The sequence below is a fragment of the Sapajus apella genome, unplaced genomic scaffold (assembly GCF_009761245.1).
Source record: "Sapajus apella isolate SASKATOON/1434 unplaced genomic scaffold, GSC_monkey_1.0 scaffold33, whole genome shotgun sequence".
NCBI classification, from domain to species: domain Eukaryota; kingdom Metazoa; phylum Chordata; class Mammalia; order Primates; family Cebidae; genus Sapajus; species Sapajus apella.
In genome coordinates, this window is record NW_022436973.1 from 8,076,041 (window position 1) to 8,094,321 (window position 18,281).

The 18,281-nt window shown below is 46.0% G+C and overlaps 1 protein-coding gene across 1 annotated transcript in view; it reads right to left on the reverse strand.

Annotated features, from left to right (window-relative positions):
• Nucleotides 1-18,281, reverse strand: part of MMP24 (matrix metallopeptidase 24) — a 51,149-nt gene that overhangs the window by 16,975 nt on the left and 15,893 nt on the right. The window contains exons 2-4 of the mRNA XM_032295147.1: nt 13,990-14,138; nt 8,111-8,227; nt 5,226-5,530 (exon numbers count right to left, since the gene is read on the reverse strand). Coding sequence (XP_032151038.1) covers nt 5,226-5,530; nt 8,111-8,227; nt 13,990-14,045 — 478 coding nt within the window. The 5' untranslated portion in view covers nt 14,046-14,138. The remainder of the gene's footprint in view (nt 1-5,225; nt 5,531-8,110; nt 8,228-13,989; nt 14,139-18,281) is intronic.

Below are 18,281 nucleotides of genomic sequence, written 5' to 3' on the forward strand. Positions count from 1 at the left end.
TCAGCCCCCAGGTTCAAGCGATTCTCCTTCAAGCCTCAGCCTCCCAAGTAGCTGGGATTACAGGTACATGCCTCCACGCCTGGCTAATTTTTGTATTTTTAGTAGAGACAGGGTTTTGCTGTGTTGGCCAGGCTGGTCTCAAACTCCTGACCTCAGGTGATCTACCCGCCTCAGCCTCCTGAAGTGCTGGGATTACAGGCATGAACCACTGCACCTGGCCCAGGGGAGCCTTTTAAATACATGGAGGAAATGGGGAAGGTATTCTGATTCAGGTTTGGGTTGGGATGTAGGCAATGTTTTTTCTTTTTCCTTTTTTTTTTTTTTTTTTTTTTTTTTGAGACGGAGTTTCGCTCTTTTTACCCAGGCTAGAGTGCAATGGCGCGATCTCGGCTCACCGCAACCTCCGCCTCCTGGGTTCAGGCAATTCTCCTGCCTCAACCTCCTGAGTCGCTGGGATTACAGGCACGCGCCACCATGCCCAGCTGATTTTTTGTATTTTTAGTAGAGATGGGGTTTCACCGTGTTGACCAGGATGGTCTCGATCTCTTGACCTCGTGATCCACCCGCCTCGGCCTCCCAAAGTGCTGGGATTACAGGCTTGAGCCACCGCGCCCGGCTTTTTTTTTTTTTTTTTTTTTTTTTTTAAGTTTTCCAGGTGAATTGTATAATGGTTGGGTCAGGCTGACACAACCTGAAGCAAATGCTTGACCTCAGCATTGCTGAAAGTGGGACAGTCTGCATCATATGTGTTTGCTGATGCGGTGAATAGGAAGTACTAGCACCACCTAGGAAGTATTCTTGCCAAAAAATTGAACTTGAATCTAGTCAGGCCTGTAGATCTAATGAACAACATTTAGGAATTATGGGGAAGAGAAACATATTAAAAGTGAACTTGATTCTAGTCAAGCCAAATGATTATGCTCAGGACACATGACCCAGTTTCCTCAATAAATATATGGAGGGAAACGTGTGTGTAGGGCGGGGGTGTTTTAAATAAAAAGGGCTTTAAGAGACACGTTAGCCATGTCTGATGTGTGGATCTTGTTTGGATCCTGATTCAAGCAAACAACTGTAAAAGACATTTCTGAGGCTGGGCGCAGTGGCTCACGCCTGTAATCCCAGCACTTTGGGATGCCGAGGTGGGTGGTCACGAGGTCAGGAGATCAAGACCATCCTGGCCAGCATGGTGAAACCCCATCTCTATTAAAAATACAAAAATTAGCTGAGTGTGGTGGTGTGTGTTTGTAATCCCAGCTACTTGGGAGGCTGAGGAGAATCCCTTGAACCCAGGAAGCAGAGGTTGCAGTAAGCCAAGATTGTGCTATAGCACTGGGCAACAGAGTGAGACTCTGTCTCAAAAAAAAAAAAAAAAAAAAAAAAAAAGAGAGATATTATTGAAGTACTTTGGGAAAGTGAACTCAAACTGGGTATTAGATTTTTTTAAATTATCGTTAATTTTGTTGGGTTCGATAATGATTGTATGGTTATGTTAAAAATTAGCCTTTATCTGTTAGAGGTATATACTAAAGTATTTAAAGGTGAAATGATATTATGCCTGAGATTTTCTTTAAAATACATCAGCCAAAAAAAGGTGGATAAAATAGGAATGCCACAATGTTGATAATTGCTGAGGCAGGTGATAGGTACCTGGGAGATCATAGAATCATTCTTCCTGCTTTTGTGAGTTTGAAATTTTCCATGATGAGAGTTTAGAAAAAAGAAGTAAGCTTGTAAGTTCAAAAAGTTCCTAGGAAATGCCACTCCCTTGCTGACTCTATGTGGAAATTAAACGAGATAATATATGGATGCTCGATAAATTTTGGTTCCTTTCCTCTTGCCCAAAACCTGCCTTCACTGCATTCCAGTTCATGAGCCCAGGGTTGATTGCTGTGATCCTGAGCTGCGTCTGGATAGGTTATGCTTGGCTTTCCAGAACAGAGCAGAGTCCTGATTCTTGTCCAAAGAAGACATTAGTCATCTTGGAATTTCTATCAGGATTGGCAGTCTCTCATGAAAGCTGGGATGGGACAGACAGGAGAGGTGCTGGGATCGTGCCCGTCCACAGGTCCCAGGTCCTTCCCACACACACCACCAGCTCTTGGGATTTGGGAGCTGGGTCCAGCAAGTTTTGCAAAAATGAGGAGCAGGTGTGGGAAGTGCACAGCCCCAGTGCTGGGCAGAAGGTGAGGGCAGAGGAGTGGGAGTGTCTTCCCGGTGCCTCCTCTGAACAACTCTTTGAACATTCATTTGTCTCTATCAGGAATATAACTAAAACCTTATCTGCTAACAGTGCCTGGCACGTAACAAGGCCTCAAAAATGTTAGTTCTCTTCTTCTCACATCTTATCAGTTAGCACAGACAGCCATTCATTGACACCGATCCAAAAATAAGAATGAGATAAAGAATAGGTACTCAGAGATCCAGGAAATACATGCAGGACACACACGAGAGATACCAGGGCAAAGGAAATGGAGTTCGATAGGAAAGGGGACAAAAATCTGAAGAACGAAGAGGACCAAGAACAATTTAACAGGTCCATGACTTTGCCTAGGCTGAGCCGTGGCTAAACCACCTTTGCCAAAGATCTAACCTTTGACAGATAACCCCTGATCCGTGCAATGATATGAAGTGTTCTCAAGGGGGTGATCCCCAACTAGACACCAAACATGGCCTCTGAGGACACAAGCTTTGAGAGTCTGCTCTCAGTCTGGAGCAGCCGCTGGGCAGGAAAAAAGGATCCCCGGTGTTTCCCAAGCATGGAACTTCAGCTTAAGTCAGGATCTCTGTGGGAAGGGCCTGGGAGTCCACATTTATAGCAGGAATCCCCACTGGTTCTTACAATCAGGCCAGGTAGGAAAACTCTAGGTATTAAGATGGCATTTCTCATGGTGATGGAACACCTGCATCAGAAGCCCCTCGGGAATTTATTAGACCAATTGCAGATTCCCAGGCCCTATCCTGGATCCAGAGAGTCAGAATGACACGATTAGGATCCTGGAATCTGCATTCTTTTTCTATTTTGAGATGGAGTCTCACTCTGTTGCCCAGGCTGGAGTGCAGTGTGCGATCCCTGCTCACTGCAACCTCTGCCTTCCGGGTTCAAGCGATCCTCCTTCTCAGCCTCCTGAGTAGCTGGGATTGCAGGGTCACACCACCACGCCCAGCTAAGTTTTGTATTTTTAGTAGAGACAAGGTTTCACCTTGTTGGCCAGGCTCATCTCAAGCTCCTGACCTCAGGTGACCTGCCTGCCTCGGCCTCCCAAAGTGCTGGGATTACCGGCATGAGCCACCATGTCTGGCCTGAAACCTGCATTTTAAAAAATGGTTTCTAGGTGATTCTGGTGTGCCCTACAGTTTGAGAACCATGGAAGCTCAGCCTGATGGCTAAAAGCATGGGCTGCAGGGCCACAGTCCCCAGGTTCAAAGCCTTATTTCACCATTCACCAACTATGGGACCTTAGGTAGGTTACTGGATGTTTCTCTATATCTCAGTTTACCTATCTGTAAAATGAACATGACAATATTTACTTATAATAATTTTACATTTTTATATATTTATACATATATTAATGTATAAATGTAATTACATATTACAATATATTTAATAGATATAATAGTTGCCACACATAATGTGTGGCAAGCACTTGGCACGGGCTTTAGAACATCACCATACCCACTAATTGTCATCTATTATAATCCAAAAGCCAGACTCCTCTGCCCCTCTTTCCTCCAAACTCCTACTGTGTTTTCTTGGTACCTCTTTCTTGGTACAGCCTTGGGTAGAGTCTGTCTGTGACAGGGTTACTTATGTGCACACCTACCTCCCCTGCTAGACTGACACTGGACTGCCAGAGGATGGAGCTCATGCCTTTTTTTTTTTAGATGGAGTTTTGATTTGTCACCCAGGCTGGAGATTATGCCTTTTTTTTTTTTTTTTGAGAAGGAGTCTCACTCTGTCACCCAGGCTGGAGTGCAGTGGCACCATCTCAGCTTACCACAACCTCCACCTCCCAGGTTCAAGTGATTCTCCTGCTTTAGCCTCCCAAGTAGCTGGGATTACAGGCGCGTGCCACCACGCCTGACTAAATCGTACCATTTTTTTTTAAACGTCAGCTCCCCCTGCTCTTTGTAAGACATTGTATCATGTTCATTAGAGTTGGAAGGGCTTTAGCAATCACCTAATCCAGCCCCTCACTTTGCAGATGAGGAGACTGAGCGTATCACAACAGCCAATAATTGAACCTGGGGTTGATGCCTGCACTGCCACCTTTCAGCTATGCCATTTGAGCCCCAACTCTTCATCTTAAAAATGGGTATAATAATGTACACTTGCCTACGTACTAAGCAGGTGCCTTGTGAGTAATACTGACGAGGAACTCTTTGGCACCCTGCAAGGTATCATTACTATTGCTGCACGGTATTGACTCTGCCTCCATAAATATTCATTGAACCATAGTGGTGCAGGGCAAATTATCCAGGGATGCCAGAATAATTGCAGGGGCTACTACTCACCTGTGAGGCTGACAAAGGAGAGAGCCAGTTGTGTTGTTCATAAGATGGCTTTTGGAGCCTTCATCATTCAGGCCAGAGCCTACTACTTTCAGACCCCACGTTCAGCTTTAACACCTTTTAAACATTTTTTTTTTTTTTTGGGATGGAATTTCACTCTTGTCGCCTGGGCTGGAGTGCAATGATGTGATCTCGGCTCACTGCAACCTCCGCCTCCTGGGTTCAAGCGATTCTCATGCCTCAGCCTCCTTAGTTGCTGGGATTATAGGCACCTGCCACCACACCCAGCTAATTTTTGAATTTTTAGTAGAGACAGGGTTTCATCATGTTGGTCAGGCTGGTCTAAACTCCTGACCTCAGGTGATCTGCCTGCTCGGCCTCCCAAAGTGCTGGGGTTACAGGTGTGAGCCACTGCGCCTGGCCCCTTTTAACTTTTTCCTTCAGCCTCTGGTCCATTACTTTCTCTTCTTACTCATAGTCTAACCTTACTTTCCTCCTGCCAACTGGACTATCTTCTAAGTGATCTGACTCATCTCCATGGCCCTGGCCCTGGTGGATCGAATGTTGAATATTATAAATCACAGTTCCCACCCTCTTATGGTCTCAGTTCTCGGACGAGAGGCTCCAGAAAGCAGGAAGCTCATCTAAGGTGTCCTCCAAGTTCATTCCCAACAACTGAGCAGCTAAAACTGACCCCTGTCCCCTCATGGCCTTACCGTCATGGTTGGCATTTCCTAGAGTCCATGGCTCATCGGAATCAAAGTGGGTGTCTCCTCCAATCCCAGGGCCAGGGAAGTAGGCATGGGCCAGGAATCCCCCTTCTCCATCAAATGGGGAGCTGTCGCCATGGAAACCAGAAGCAAAAAATATCATGATGTCTGCCTCCTTCCGGTCGCTTTTGACCTCATGGTATGGCACCTCTTCAAAGGTCAGTGGAGTCACCTTCTGCCACACATCAAAAGCCTGGCGAATAGCTTTCCGCGTGTCTAGCTCACCCACTTTTGGGGTATAGTTGTGAATGCTGGTGAGAGAGGGGAGGGTCATTAGGCAAGATCAGAGAGTCAGAGACTAGCAGAGCTCAAATGGGTAATCTGAGACAATGTGGCTCAGAGATCTGATTTTGAACCCTAGAATTCTGCTGAGCTGCCCCAGGGGTCGAAGAAGAGGCGGAGTAGGCAGAGCTCTGGATCCCCACCCTGCCTCAGTCAGATGGCTTTGCTTTATTCAGTGTTTTCCATTTGATCTCCAGCAAAACTTGTGTTGAATAAAGGATTCCACTCCAGTTTGTTGAGAAAAGCAAATTAGGGCCAGGTGCAGTGGCTCATGCCTGTAATCCCAGCACTTTGGGAGGCCAAGGCGGACAGATCACTTGAGGTCAGGAGTTGGGGACCAGCCTAGCCAACATGGTGAAACCCTGTCTCTACTAAAGGTACATACATTAGCCAGGCATGGTCGTGTGTGCCTATAATCCCAGCTACTCTGGAAGCTAAAACAACAAGATAACTGCTGGAACTTGGGAGGTGGAGGTTGCAGTGAGCCAAGATTGCACCATTGCACTCCAGCCTAGGTAACAGAGTGATACTCTGTCTCAAAAAAAAAAAAAAAAAGAAAGAAAAAAAAGAAAAAGAAATAAATTGGTAGATAGAATTTTCTGAATTTTAAGTTTTTTTTCCTCATACAAAATATGTTCATTTATAAAAGTTATAAAAATATTCAAATAATGGAGAGGAGTTTAAGTGAAAAATCTCTTTAAAAAATTTTTGGCACTGGCTGGGGATGGTGACTTATGCCTGTAATCCCCAAACACTTTGGGAGGCTGAGGCAGGCATATCACCTAAGGTCAGGTGTTTGAGACCAGCCGGGCCAACATGGAGAAACCCCATCTCTACTAGAAGTACAAGAATTAGCCAGGTATGGTGGCAGGCACCTGTAATCCTAGCTACTAAGGAGGCTGAGGCAGAGGAATCACTTGAACCTGGGTGGTGGAAGTTGCAGTGAGCCAGGATTGTGCTATTTTTTTTTTTTTTTTTTTTTTTTGAGACGGAGTTTCACTCATGTTACCCAGGTTGGAGTGCAATGGCGCGATCTCAGCTCACCGCAACCTCCACCTCCTGGGTTCAGGCAATTCTCCTGCCTCAGCCTCCTGAGTAGCTGGGATTACAGACACACACCACCATGCCCAGCTAATTTTTTGTATTTTTAGTAGAGACGGGGTTTCACCGTGTTGACCAGGATGGTCTCGATCTCTTGACCTCGTGATCCACCCGCCTCTGCCTCCCAAAGTGCTGGGATTACAGGCTTGAGCCACCGCGCCCGGCAGGATCGTGTTATTGCATTCCAGCCTGGGGACAAGAGTGAGACTGTCTCAAAAAAACAAACAAACAAAGAAACTTTGGCACCAACTACTGCTTGTCTACCTAGAAGCTGGCTGGTATCTGATTTAATCCATTACAGATTTGGCTATTTAGTGTTACTGTGTTCATATTGGGGCATGGATTATTCTAGCTACTCCATATGTAAGGGAACCAAGGCCCAGAGAGGCTGAGTGATAGAAGTTAAGGTCAGCGTTAGGTTAGAACCCAATGCTTCTTTCTCTTGGTCCACTCTCCCCCTTCAAAAGACCCAAGGGTCTATTCAGCTTCTAACCCAGATTCTTAAGCTCCCTTCTCTTGTCAGATTTCTGCAAAAAAAAAAAAAAAAAATCCCTTTCTGTAGGGAGCACTTGTCAGCAGGAGAGCCCTTAGTTCAACTCTAAGGATCTCTGTCTTAGATCCTGCCTCTACATCCAAGGGATCCACCTGAGATGACAGGAGAGCCTTGAGAAGTGCCAGGCAGCACCCACCTGAGCCTTCCCAGTGCCTGGCCCTTGCCCCAGCCCCACTCTGGTGCCGAGTCTGCTGTGATGGGCTGCATCATCATCTCTGTTCTTGGGCCACTAGTCTGACTTGGAGACGAATCCTGCTCTGCCCTTGGTTCTCCCAGAGAATCAAGGATGACATGGTTATGATTCAGGTCCCAGTTCTTTATACTCCTTAAGACACAACTGGAACTCTGTGTTGGGAATCTCAGGTGAAGTCCATCAGGTGGATTTTGGGGTGGAAGGATCCATATCAGAGGGAATGGGGTTTGGCAGGCAGTAATAAGGAGAATGAATTAAGCCATGGTTTTGTGTGTTTTGTTTTGTGGTTTTCGTTTTGTTTTGGAGACAGAGTCTCACTCTGTCACCCAGGCTGCAGTGCAGTGGCGTGATCACAGCTCATTGCAAGCTATGGTTCTTTATCACAGCTGAAAGTTACTAAACCATTTATACCCCACTTTCTGTAACTTAAAAACTACAGGCATCTAAACAGAACACAACTGGGAGCCCCCAGAGGACCAAATAAACCTGAGGTTGGAGTCACAGCATCCTGTGGAAGCCACAAGGAGGACAAAGTCACAGGCTCTCAGCACCTGGTGCCGGTGCCCACATGCCTGGCCCTTGGCGTATATTGTGAGCCTCATCCCCAGGCCCACCTACATCGTAAGCCTTTGAAACTCAGACCAGGAAAAACAGAGTGAGGGTGGCACCAAAGCCAGGGAGGAAGAGAGGGAGTCCAAGCACCTGTAGGTGATGTGTTTTTGCCTCCACTTCTGTCCAGTCAGGGCATAGCGCTTGTTTCTCCGCCTACGGCTTAGGTGGGGATGATCAGGGACACCACATCGGGGTTTCTTCATCCACCTGGGCAGAGAAAGGACACACACACATATCCATATGCACTGTGGCCACTGAACACTGTAGGAAGGGATTGCATATTCCCCAGCTCCAGTCTGGAAAGCAATGTTTATTCTCAACCTACACTCTGGGACCCTGGCTCAGATGGACCCCAACAGGAACATGATTGAGTGATTAATTCATTAATTCATGCACTTACAATCATATGAGGAAACACAGCTGTATAAAGACTGAGAATCAGAATACATGGGCTTAATACATAAGTTTCAGCTCCACCGCTAGTCCTAGGACCCCCCCAGGCAAGTGACGGAACCACTGTGAGCCTCAGTTTCCTCATCTGCAACATGAGAACTATAGTTCTTGTCGTTCTTAGGTGGCGGTGAGTCTTCAGGGACGAAGTACATGTGAAAATGCTCTGTAAATGCAATCAGAGCACAGCATGCCCAGGTTAAGAGCCTCCAACGACTTCCCTGAACACCCAGAATAAAATTCAAACTCTTTAGCTGGGCATGGTGGCTCACGTCTATAATCCCAGCACTTTGGGAGACCGAGGTGTGTGGATCACCTGAGGTCAGGAGTTCAAGACCAGCTTGGCCAGCATGGTGAAACCCCATCTCTACTAAAAATACAAAAAAAAAAAAAATTATCCAGCTGCAGTGGCTCACACCTGTAATCCCAGCTACTCAGGAGGCTGAGGCAGGAGAATTGCTTGAACCTGAGAGATGGAGGTTGCAGTGAGCTGAGATCGAGCCACTGCACTCCAGCCTGGGCAACAGAGCGAGACTCCGTCATCCTGGCCCACAAAACTCCACGTGATCCAGCCCCTGCATACCTGTCCAAGAACATCATCACCCTTTTCCCCTTATATCCTTTGCTCCAGTCATGGCAACCTTCCTGCTGTTCCTTGAATCATGCTAAGCCTATTCCCATGCCAGGGTCTTTGCATTGCTGTTCCCTCTACTTGCAACACTCTTCTTTTGCATGTGCTTTGTTTCCTTACTTCATTAAAGTCTCTGCTCAAATATTACCCCTTCAGAGAGGACTTCCTCATCCTCTCTATCTAAAATAGTTTCCCTGTCCCCAGTCCACTGCTATCTGCTTATCTTGCTTAATGTTTATTCACAGGATTTATCACTCGTGAACTTAGATTATGCATTTGCTTTCTTATTTATTCTTTGTCTCTTTCCCCGAATTCTAAGGACAGGAACTTTGCTGGTATCCCCAGGGCTGGCACAGTACCTGACATAGAAGGGGCTCAATAATTATTGTTGACTAACTGATGGAATGAATGAATCAGAACTATCCAACAGTAGAAATGGCATAGCATGGAAGACAGCAAATTCTCTTTCACTAGACTTGTTCAAGAAGTGGCTAAACAGGCTGGGTGCGGTGCTCACGCCTGTAATCCCAGCACTCTGGGAGGCTGAGGCAGGTGGATCACCTGAGGTCAGGAGTTCGAGACCAGCCTGGCCAACATGGTGAAACCCCGTCTCTACTACAAATACAAAAAAATGAGCTGGATGTGGTGGCGGACACCTGTAATCCCAGCTACTTGGGAGACTGAGGCAGGAGAATTGCTTGAACCTGGGAGGCGGAGGTTGCAGTGAGCCAAGATCATGCCATTGCACTCCAGTCTGGGCAACAAGAGTGAAACGCTGTCTCAGAGAGAAAAAAAAAATGAAGTGGCTAAACAACTGTGGGATGTGGAACATAATTCTCTGCAGCACTTATATATTGTGTTGTGATTTAAAATCTATTGGTCTGTTTCCTCTAATAAACGGTAAATTGAGGACAGGAACTATGTCCTGTTCATCATTATGTCCCCAGAAGGTAGCCCAGTGCCTGAAATTATGTAAATCCTGATATCTGCTTTATAGCAGGTGATATAGTTTTGATTTGTGTCCCTGCCCCAATCTCCTGTCAAATTGTAATCCCCAGTGTTGGAGGCGGGGCCTGGTGGGAGGTGATTGGACCATGGGGGCGGACTTCTCCCTTGCTGTTCTTGTGATAATAGTGAGTTCTCATGAGATCTGGTTGGTTAACAGTGTGTAGCACTTTGCCCTTCTTACCCTTCCTCCTGCCATGTGAAGATGTGCTTGCTTCCCCTTTGCCTTCTGCTATGATTGAAAGTGTCCTGAGGCATCCCCAGCCATGCTTCCTGTAAAGCCTGTGGAACCCTGAGCCAATTAAACTTCTTTTCTTTATAAATGACCCAAGTTTGGGGATTTCTTTTCTTTTCTTTTCTTTTCTTTTTTCCAAGACGGAGTCTTGCTCTGTTGCCCAGGCTGGAGTGTAGTGGTGTGATCTTGGCTCACTGCAACCTCTGCCTCCCCAGTTCATACAATTCTCCTGCCTCAGCCTCCTGAGTAGTAGGTGGCATTACAGGCATGCAGCACCACCACGCCCAGCTAATTTTTGTATTTTTAGTAGAGACAGGGTTTCACCATGTTGGCCAGGCTGGTCTCAAACTCTGAACCTCAAGTGATCCACCCGCTTTGGCCTCCCCGAAATGCTGGGATTACAGGCATGAGCCACTGTGCCCGGCACATTCTTTTAAAACATTTGATTCTTGGCCAGGTGCGGTGGCTCACACCTATAATTCTAGCACTTTGGGAAGCTGAGGCAGGCAGATTGCTTGAGCCTAGGAAATTGTGACCAGTCTGGGCAACATGGCAAAACCCTATCTCTATTAAAAATGCAAAAAGTTGGCCAGGCATGGTAGCATATTCCTGTAGTCTCAGTTACTAGGGAGGCTGAGGTGGGAGGATCACCTGAGCTTGGAAAGTTGAGGCTACAGTGAGCCAAGATCGCATCACTACACTCCAGCCTGGGCGAGCCTTGTCTCAAAAAAAAGAAAAAAAAAGTTTGATTCTCAAAACAACACTGTGAGGTAGCCGGATGAGAGAAAAGATCCACAGATAAATCCAGTACCTTGCAAAACATAGATATCAGCAAGGCAGGACTGGAACTTAGTTGAATGAAAAAATGAACTATTAATTAATGCAATTTAACAAAGCCTGGAGCTTTTCTTTTTTTCTGTCAGTGCTTACACAAGGCTGAGCTAGAGGAACTACATGTTGTTGAACAAATGAATGAGTGAATGAACAGATGTGTGACATTACCCAGGGTAGACTCTCCAACATAGTACTTTATTTATTTATTTATTTATTTTGAGATGGAGTCTCACTCTGTTGCCCAGGCTGGAGCGCAGTGGCACGATCTTGGCTCACCACAACCTCCACCTTCCGAGTTCAAGTGATTCCCCTGCCTCAGCCTCCCAAGTACCTGGAATTACAGGCGTGTGCCACTATGCCCGGCTAATTTTTGTATTTTTAGTAGAGATGGGGTTTCACCACGTTGGGCAGGCTGGTCTTGAACTCCTGACATTGTGATCCCCCCACCTTGGCCTCCCAAAGTGCTGGGATTACAGATGTGAGCCACCACGCCCGGCCAACAACACAGTACTTTAAATGGCTAATCTAACTTCCTTTCATTAACAGTCCCTGGGATGAGAACCAAGAACCACCTCTGGCTAAGTTAGAGCTGGAAGGCACCTAGGGGAGGAAAGGCAGCCATTGCCCAAGGTCACAGAGCTAGAGCTGCAACTCAGGTCTCCATATTCTACCCCGAACGCTTCCCAACTCAGGTCTTGGGTTAATAAGTGTGATTTGCTTCCTCCTTCCCCTGCTTCCAGAACACAACTCCCCCGCCTTCATACAAGGAGGTGTGGGCACAACTGCAAGCAGAAAAGGCCATCCTTTTCCCTCGATCGTTCCTTCTGCCTTCTCCTTTCACTGTCCACCTGCCACTCTCTGAGCACCATCCAACAGGCCTGGGGCTTTTTGGAACAGAGTAAAACCTGAGGCCAGGTGGTGCCGCAGCAGAGATGCCAGAGCTCCTGCCCCAGGATGCACTGCCATGAGGCCTGTGCAAAGCCCTCAAAACAACCTCCCCTTTGAAAGGCAGCTGGCCTTTAACCAGGGCTGTCTTTAGCCCACTCTGGAGGCCACAGGGCCAAGGAGTTCACGGTATTCACAGCATCACAAGAAGTTCACACTCTTATAATCAGAGAATCCTAGGAATGGGAAATGTTCACACAGAATTTTAGGATCCTAAAACCCAGACTCACCAAGTTTTAAAAGCTTAGATGCTTAAAATAATGGAATCTAGGTTGGGCGTGGTGGCTCCCGCCTATAATCCTAGCACTTTGGGAGGCCAACGTGGGCGGATCACCTGAGGTCAGGAGTTGGGAGACCAGCCTGGCCAACATGGTGAAAGCCCATTTCTACTAAAAATACAAAAACATTCACCAGGCGTGGTTGTGTGTGCCTGTAATCCCAGCCACTTGGGAGGCTGAGGCACGAGAATCACTTGAACCCTGGAAGCAAAGGTCGCCTCTGATCATGAGATCACGCCACTGACCTCCAGCCTGGGAGACAGAGCGAGACTCCATCTCATAAAAAAAAAAAAAAAAGTGGCATCTAAAATTTAGAGCCATAATCCAACACTCCCCTTTGCAAATGAACACACTGAGACCCAGAGAGATGATTCTGTCCAGGAGTGACTTACCTGAAATTGATCCTTGATCCACAACTGGGTGCATTTCCTGTTCCTCCCGGCACCAACTCCCCGGCATCCTCACCCAGCCCTGCTAGCTCCTTCCACCTGCCTCAGGCTTCCCTCCCTTCCCACCTCCTTAGGAAACTCCCTCCTGCTCTTTTCCATGCTTTAGTGATGTGAATGGCTCTCCTTAAACAGCTCTCATAGCTTTCTTAAGCAAGTTTAAGCCTGTCAACTCTCTCCCATCTTAACCAAAAAAACAAAACTTCATCCTTTCTAGCTGCTACCCATTTATTCCTACCTCCCTGTCAAGGTTCTTAAATGTTTTCCCTCTACTTGCCACTTTTATTCTTCACTTCTGCTTCTTCCCACTTCAATCTGACTTCATCTCTACCATTCTGCTGAGGTTAGCAACAACCTTTTTGTCACTAAACCCTGCTGACGACTTTCAGCCATGCTCTTGTTGGACAGCTCTGCAGCGGCTGGCCCCACTGACACTGCACACCGTGTGACATCATAACACTGCTTCACATCATCACATCAGGCTTCCTCCTCTCCAGCTCCCCTTCTTGGCTGGCTTTGTGGGGTTCCATCCCTAGCACCCTGCCCATGAATCTTTATATTCTCCTTGAGTGATTGTGACCATCCTCATGACTTTTTCTACCTTCTAAGTGTTTCTACCTTCTAAGTGTCTCCCCAAAACTCGGTGTTTCCTTCTGAGCTCTAGACTGGTATGGCTAGACGACTATATTTGTTGCTAAATGGTGAGCCTCTGGAGGGCCGGATAACAGGCACATGCAGGCACCCAGCAAATGTTTGGGAAATGGAAAAAGTGGAGCCAACTAATTATCATTCGAGAGTTTTCTGTATCCTGTGAAATGTGTGCATTGCAGGGAACTCCAGAGCATGACCCAAAGAGCCCATCTTTAACCCAGCCCCTCATTGTCCTGATAAGGAAACTGAGGTCCAGAAGGGTTAAGCAACTTGTCTCCAAGTTCACATGGCAAGTTAATGGAAGGGCTGGACTCGCATTCCATCCCTTCCCACTCACATCGGGAAGGGCACTTTGGGGTTTTCTCTCCCAGAATGGCCCTGCAGGAATGAAAGACAAGGGAGGATGGGCATGGGGTGGACACAGGCCATCACAAATGTGAACCCAAATGTAAGTCCAGGAAGTTCAAAGGCACAATGTCCTGCGCAAATCTTACTCGATCGTTGTCTGATCCAACACACCGGTGACTGGGATCCCATAAAACTGCTGCATAGTGGAGACTGCTGACTGCAAGGCCTTCCCTGAGTGCAACGCAGATGCCCGTGAGTCATAGGGAAGCAGATAGCCATATGACTTTAACCAGTTCTGAAAGACACGTAAGAGAAAAGGATGCATTATGCTGGGAAAGGCTCTGCTCTACCTGGGCAGAGCTGTGCTCTTAAAACCAGGGATCACTTTACCCTAGTGACCTATGGACTCATGCTCTGAGCTCGTCTTCCTTCACTCCATCCTGCAGACGCTGTCAAATTGATCTCCATAAAGCAGCTTTCACTGGCTTACTCTCCTGCTAGAAAAGTTTCATTGGTTTTCTACTGGCAACAGAATAAAGACTAAATTTGAATTCAGAGTTTTCCCCTGCCCTGCCTCTTTACTCATTTATTCAGTGCTTTCCACTGATATTGGACTAGACACAAAAAAGCACAGCTCAGTTAATTCTGTGATGCAGAGTTGTATCACCCAGAAACCCATTGTGTCTACTGTCAAAGCCTGACAACAAATCATGTTGTAGAATATTTATTGGCAGGAGATTATATACAATATTTATTGCTAACTTGCTGTGAAAAGCAAGCCACTATAAAGAAATATAAATAAAACAATGCATGATCTTATTTAAATATAAATAAATATGTGCATAGAAAAAATATAGAAAGGCACATATAAAAATTAATGTTTATGTAGAATTCCTGAGTTTTAGGAACTACACACTGAAGTATTGAGGCTGACATAAGAGTGCACAATATCTGCAACTTATTTTTTTTCTTTTTTCATCGGCCCAGGTGACAATTGGCTAGCAAATTATTCTGAAATGGGTTCAGAAATATACCTATATGGCCAGACGCGGTGGTTCACGCCTAAAATCTCAGTACTTTGGGAGGCTGAGGCAGGAGGATCACCTGAGGTCAGGAGTTTGACACCAGCTTGGCCAACATGATGAAACTCTGTCTCTACCAAAAATACAAAAATTAGTTGGGTGTGGTGGCACATGTCTGCAATTTCAGCTACTTAGGAGGCTGAGGCAGGAGAATAACTGAACCCAGGAGGCAGAGACTGCAGTTAGCTGAGATCACGCCAGTGCCATCCAGCCTGGGTGACAGAGCAAGACTCTGTTTAAAAAAAAAAAAAAAAGATATATACATATATGTCTCTCTATATATACATATGTATATATAGAGAGACAGAGATAGAAGAGAGAGAGAGATAAAGTAAGTATAGTTTGATGTTAACATTTGGGGAATTTGGGTGAGGGGCATTCAAGAATTCTTTGTTGGCTGGGTGTGGTGGCTCAGGCCTGTAATCCCAGTGCTTTGAGAGGCTGAGGTGAGAGGATGGCTTGAAGCCAGGAGTTCGAGACCAGCCTGGGCAACATATCAAGATCCCATCTCTACAAAAAAGTTAAACATTATTTTTGCATGCTGGTGTGCACCCATGGTCCTAGCTACGTGGGAGGCTGAGGTGGGAGGATCGCTTGAGCCCGGGGTAAGAGGTTGCAGTGAGCTGTGATAATGCCACTATACTCCAGCCTGGGCGACAGAGTGAGACCTCATCTCTAAAAGAAGTAAGTAAATAAATATTTAGAGAAATTGTCCTGTTCTTGAAAATGTTTCTAAAGCCTGAAATAATGTCCTTTTTTTTTTTAATAAAAAAGAATTGACTGAGTACCCTTTGGTTATAGTATCACGGGGCACTTGTTTTTTGTGCTTTCCTGTTTTCTATGTTTTATGCATGGAGTAATTTTTTTAAAGAGGAGAAAATCATTAAAAGGGCAAGATAATCAAAAGAGGCTTGGGTGAAGGAGCTCAAACAAGCAATGATTCTGAAGGACAGCAAGCAAAGATTGTTCCCAGCTGGGTGTGGCAGCTCACACCTGTAATCTCAGCACTTTGGGAGGCCGAGAAAGGTGGCTCACTTGAGGTCAGGTGTTTGAGATCAGCCTGACCAACATGGTGAAACCCCATCTCTGCTAAAACACAAAAAATTAACCTGGCGTGGTGGTGGGCACCTATAATCTCAGCTATTCGGGAGGTTGAGGCAGGAGAATCACTTGATCCCAGGAGGCGGAGGTTGCAGTGAGCAGAGATCATGCCATTACACTCCAGCTTGGGCAACAAGAGAGAAACTTCATTTAAAAAAAAAAAAGATTATTCCCACCCAAAAGCATGAGGGGATGGAGACCCAGGGACACAAGAGCACCAGGAAATATCTGTGGCATCAGCTGGAAAATGAGGAAAACATCTGTGCATTTGTTGAGCCCACATGCACTTCCAGGAGCTACGTGCTGGGCTCAAAGCTAGATAACCCCGTCTCCCATCCTCAGAGGATCATCCTGAACGCCAAGTAAGCCACTGAAGAGAAAGAAGGCTGCGGAAATGGCATTCTTCCCTTCCTAGCTAAAGCTTTTGTTTCATGTGTCTATATGAACAGGCTAATTATGGATGTGTCTTTTATTATAAGTCAAATGAAACAGTTTTCAGAAGGCAGCAGACCAGAAACTATAAATAAGTTATTATTTGCTTCACCGAAGGTGACTATAACATCTTTACTGCCTTGTGATAAAATCCATCTGATGATAAAAGCAAAATTGTCAGAATAATAAAGGCTTGAAACATGCATAACACGGTAACAGCTTCTGTCTCTCACAATCGGATCTAAAACGTGGTTTTCATTCCAAATTATGGCACAGAATGCCAATACTTGCAGTTCCCTAAATATTGATTCTCTTTCCTGCCTTTGTATTAGTACATGTTTTCCCCTCTGCCTAATATTCTTCTCAGTATGGCAAAAAATTTTCATATTTTAAGGTTCAGCCCATAAATTACTAGCTCTGAAAGACTTTCCTGACTTGTCAGTATCAGTTATTTTCTCCCTTTTCTGTGCTCCCCGAATTCCCCTATTATAGATATTATAAGATTAGTCTCAAATCATTACTTTACATATCAGTCTCCTCCAGACTTTAACCTCCTTAAGGGAAGGGGCGGTAGCTTACTCATCCATTGCCCAGGACAGTGCTGGACACAGTGGCTGCTCATTATGTGCATTCAAAAACCATTAACTGAGCACTTACTACCAGCTAGGCATTGTGTAAGGAACACAGAGATTGACAAGTAAACCCGCAATAAAAATACAATGCTAAAAAGCAGGTGTGCACAGAGTTCTAAGGGAGAACAAAAGAAGGGTGTCTTATCCATGGTGGGGAGGGGGCAGCACAGAGAAAGGGGAACTCCAGGATGGCTTCTAGGTAGAGATGGGATTTAAACTGAGCCTTGAAGCATACAGCATATGCAATTGCCTGGAAATGTGGGAGAGCATGGCACATTCTCATATTCTCAGCAGATTTTTTTTTTTTTTTTTTGAGATGGAGTCTGGCTCTGTTGCCCAAGCTAGAGTGCACTAGCTTAATCTCGGCTCACTGCAACTTCTGCCCTCACCCATGCACCCCCAGGTTCAAGCAATTCTCCTGCCTCAGCCTCCTGAGTAGCTGGGATTACAGGCTAATTTTTGTATATATGTATATATATATTTTGAGAGAGAGTCTCGCTCTTGTTGCCCAGGCTGGGGTGCAATGGCAAGATCTCAGCTCACTGCAACCTCCACCTCCCAGGTTCAGGCGATTCTCCTGCCTCAGCTTCCTGAGTAGCTGGGATTGCAGGCATGTGCCACCATGCCCGGCTAATTTTGTATTTTTAGTAGAGACAGGGTTTCTCCATGATGGTCAAGCTGGTGTAGCCTTAGTGAACCCCAAACCTCGGTGATCCACCCGCCTCAGCCTCCCAAAGTGCTGGGATTGCAGGTGTGAGCCACCGTGCCTGGCTATTTGACTCCTGCTTTTTGAAATCTAGCCATCCTGCCCTCCCATGGCTCCCTGGACCAAAGGCCAGTTCTTGTGGGTCCTATGGAGGTCAGTTCATCTTTTCCAGTCAAGTCTACTTTCCCTTGGGTGACTTATGGACATGACAGCATCTCCCAGAAGACTGGGAACACTGCAGAGGGGCTGGTGCTGAGTGGATGCAGAGAAACAACGGCGAAATGGAATTACATACTCTTCACCCTCTCACTCAACTTTCCTAGGACCAAACACAATCACTTTCTATTAGGCTTTAGCTTGAAGAAAATGCTTTCTCTCTAGGAGATTCTCTATACTTTAAGGTATAAGAAAAGGAACACTGGATAACCCAATGCGTTTCCCTTTTTGTCTTTCTCCCAGGAACCTTTCAACCAAATTTATAGCTT